This window comes from Zingiber officinale, chromosome 3B, assembly GCF_018446385.1.
Source record: "Zingiber officinale cultivar Zhangliang chromosome 3B, Zo_v1.1, whole genome shotgun sequence".
Classification (NCBI taxonomy): Eukaryota; Viridiplantae; Streptophyta; class Magnoliopsida; order Zingiberales; family Zingiberaceae; genus Zingiber; species Zingiber officinale.
This window is the reverse complement of record NC_055991.1, coordinates 62,643,892-62,646,125: the sequence shown is the minus strand read 5'-3', so window position 1 is coordinate 62,646,125 and position 2,234 is coordinate 62,643,892. Positions and strand designations below refer to the sequence as shown.

General features: G+C 45.2%; 1 protein-coding gene across 1 annotated transcript; it reads right to left on the bottom strand.

Moving 5' to 3' along the window:
• Nucleotides 1-203: 203 nt before the first annotated feature.
• On the bottom strand, nucleotides 204-1,655 carry LOC122056527 (heavy metal-associated isoprenylated plant protein 3-like). The gene is made up of 5 exons (XM_042618525.1): nucleotides 1,495-1,655; nucleotides 1,262-1,415; nucleotides 946-1,169; nucleotides 766-853; nucleotides 204-704 (listed from the first exon to the last, which is right to left on the bottom strand). The coding sequence occupies exons 1-5, from the start codon at nucleotides 1,501-1,503 to the stop codon at nucleotides 277-279; spliced, it is 903 nt and encodes a 300-aa protein (XP_042474459.1). The 5' UTR covers nucleotides 1,504-1,655; the 3' UTR covers nucleotides 204-276.
• Between the last annotated feature and the right edge of the window lie 579 nt (nucleotides 1,656-2,234).

Genomic DNA, 2,234 nt, shown 5'->3' with positions numbered 1-2,234 from the left:
TCCTCAGAGAATAACAGCGAACATTGTTTTTTTACTTCTAAAAACTGCAATTGACCTTTTTTTTCAAGCACATTGTTTTTGACTCGGGAGCATTGTCTTTGATTTCATTGGGAATTGAGAAAATTTTAGTGTTTGATATTTATTTCCTCATTTTAAGTAATATTATTGATAAGAAAATTTTAAATGAAATAGAATAGAAAGACTGAATTAAAATGAGACAAATATATATATAATGTTTTTTCTTATTTACATGTCTAGCAGTAGTAGGACAGTTGATCACATTATACAGCAAGCATTAGGATTCTCGTCGCTGAACATCTGAGGGGCGTGGACCATCTCGATGCGGTAACCATACCCTCCAGCGTACGGATGCGGAGCGTAATAATCCATCCTGTTCGCCTCCGCCACCGCCGTCATCATCGCCTGTGCCGCTGCAGCCTGTGCCGCCGGTGGAAGAGCTGCCACTGCCTCCTTCTTTCCCTCATCCTTCTCCTTCTTATCGCTGCCTTTCTTCTCCTCTTCTTTCTTCTCACTTCCGGCCTTGTCCTTCTGGCCGCCCTTCTTCTCCTCCTCTTTCTTGGATGGGACAATCTCGACGCTGCGCTTTATCTTTTCCTTGAGCACGTCGGGGAGCGTCTCAACGTTCATGGTCCCCTTCACGGTGACCAAATCGTTCGTCGCGTCCACAGTCACATCCTCAACGCCTAATAGGGATCCCAGTCGTCAAATCCCTAATTTGAGAATCGAAAATGTCAAAAATTTTACCTTTAATCTTATAGATGTGTTTCTTGATCCTTTGGATGCAGCCATCGCAGTGGAGGCGGATCTTGAGCACCACCGTGGTAGCTTCCGGCTGGCGAGAAAGACGATTCCAGGTTAAGAACAAAAATGATGAATGGTTCTAGATTCTTTTGTTGTTTTGCGGCAGAAGGATGGATGGCTTACTGGTTTAGGTTTCGCCTCTTCTTTCTTAGGCTCTTTGTCCTTGCCGTCCTCGGCCTTGTTCTTCTTGTCGTCTTCCTTGGATTTCTTAGGGGGGTCTTTGGGGGAGATGAACTCGACCTTCTTCTTGGTCTTGGCCTCCAGGAGTTCCTTAAGCTGCCATGGATCCACCTTCCCGGTAACCTTCAGTCTGTTGGTAGCCGGATCCGCGTTCACGCTTTCCACCCCTGCATCAGGACTCAAACCCTAAGCTCCACGACGCGATTTCAAGATCCATTCCACCAAAAACAGAGGAATCAAGGAATCCCGATCAATGTACCTTGGAGGCTCCTGACGAGTTTTTTGACCTTGTGAGCGCAGCCCTCGCAGTGCAGATCAAACTTGACCTCGACCACGGTCTGTCCTTCTTCCTTCTTCTTCTCCCCGTCGCTCTTCTTTTCGCCGCCATTCCCCTTCTTCTCCTTCTCCTCTTTCTGCCATTACAACACAAACAAACCAATCAGTAAAAATTGCTTGACGCCGAGGAAATAAATCAAGAAGCCTTCTTCTAACCTCGCCCATTTCCTCCTCCTCGATCTTCCGTCGCTCTGTTCAGACACAAATTTGCTCGTTGGAATGAAAAGGGAGAGGTCAAATTTCAGGAAGCAGAATTATAAATAGACAACAGAGTCGGCGAGTGGAGAGATGAGGAGGCGGATTCGGATCTTTCGGACATGGAGGAGCGAGGGTTTCTCCACACATACATACATATATCATCAGGCATGCATGGGATGGATGGGATTTGACATGATGATGATGGATGCATGTGAGGCGTGAGGCGTGAGGCGTGAGGCGTGAGGCGTGAGGCGTGCGGCGTAAACATGCGGACGCAGGGCAACCAAAGATCGACGGCGCCGGCCCTCGGTATAACGTCGATCCGCCATGAGGATTGAGGGCGCCACATCAGGATCTCGTGTTTGGGTCGTAACATACTGGAATCCATATTATTCATGATAAGAATAGAAAAAAAAATGGAATCGTCACATCAATGACCCTTCTAAAATCGATCCCACGGAAAGAACTACGGTAGATTTTGTCATACAATCAATGCATCCAGTTTAGTAAGTTCTGACATGTAAGTTTACTTAACATGGAATATGGACACCCTAAACCCTAATGCTCTTATTTTCCCATGTATATTAACTTTAGAGACCCAAAGAATATAATTGTTCTATGTTTAAATTAGAGAACAATTAATGACTTTGGCATATTATATTTATCTTTAAAAATCTAAATAGGGGAAATTACTTTCC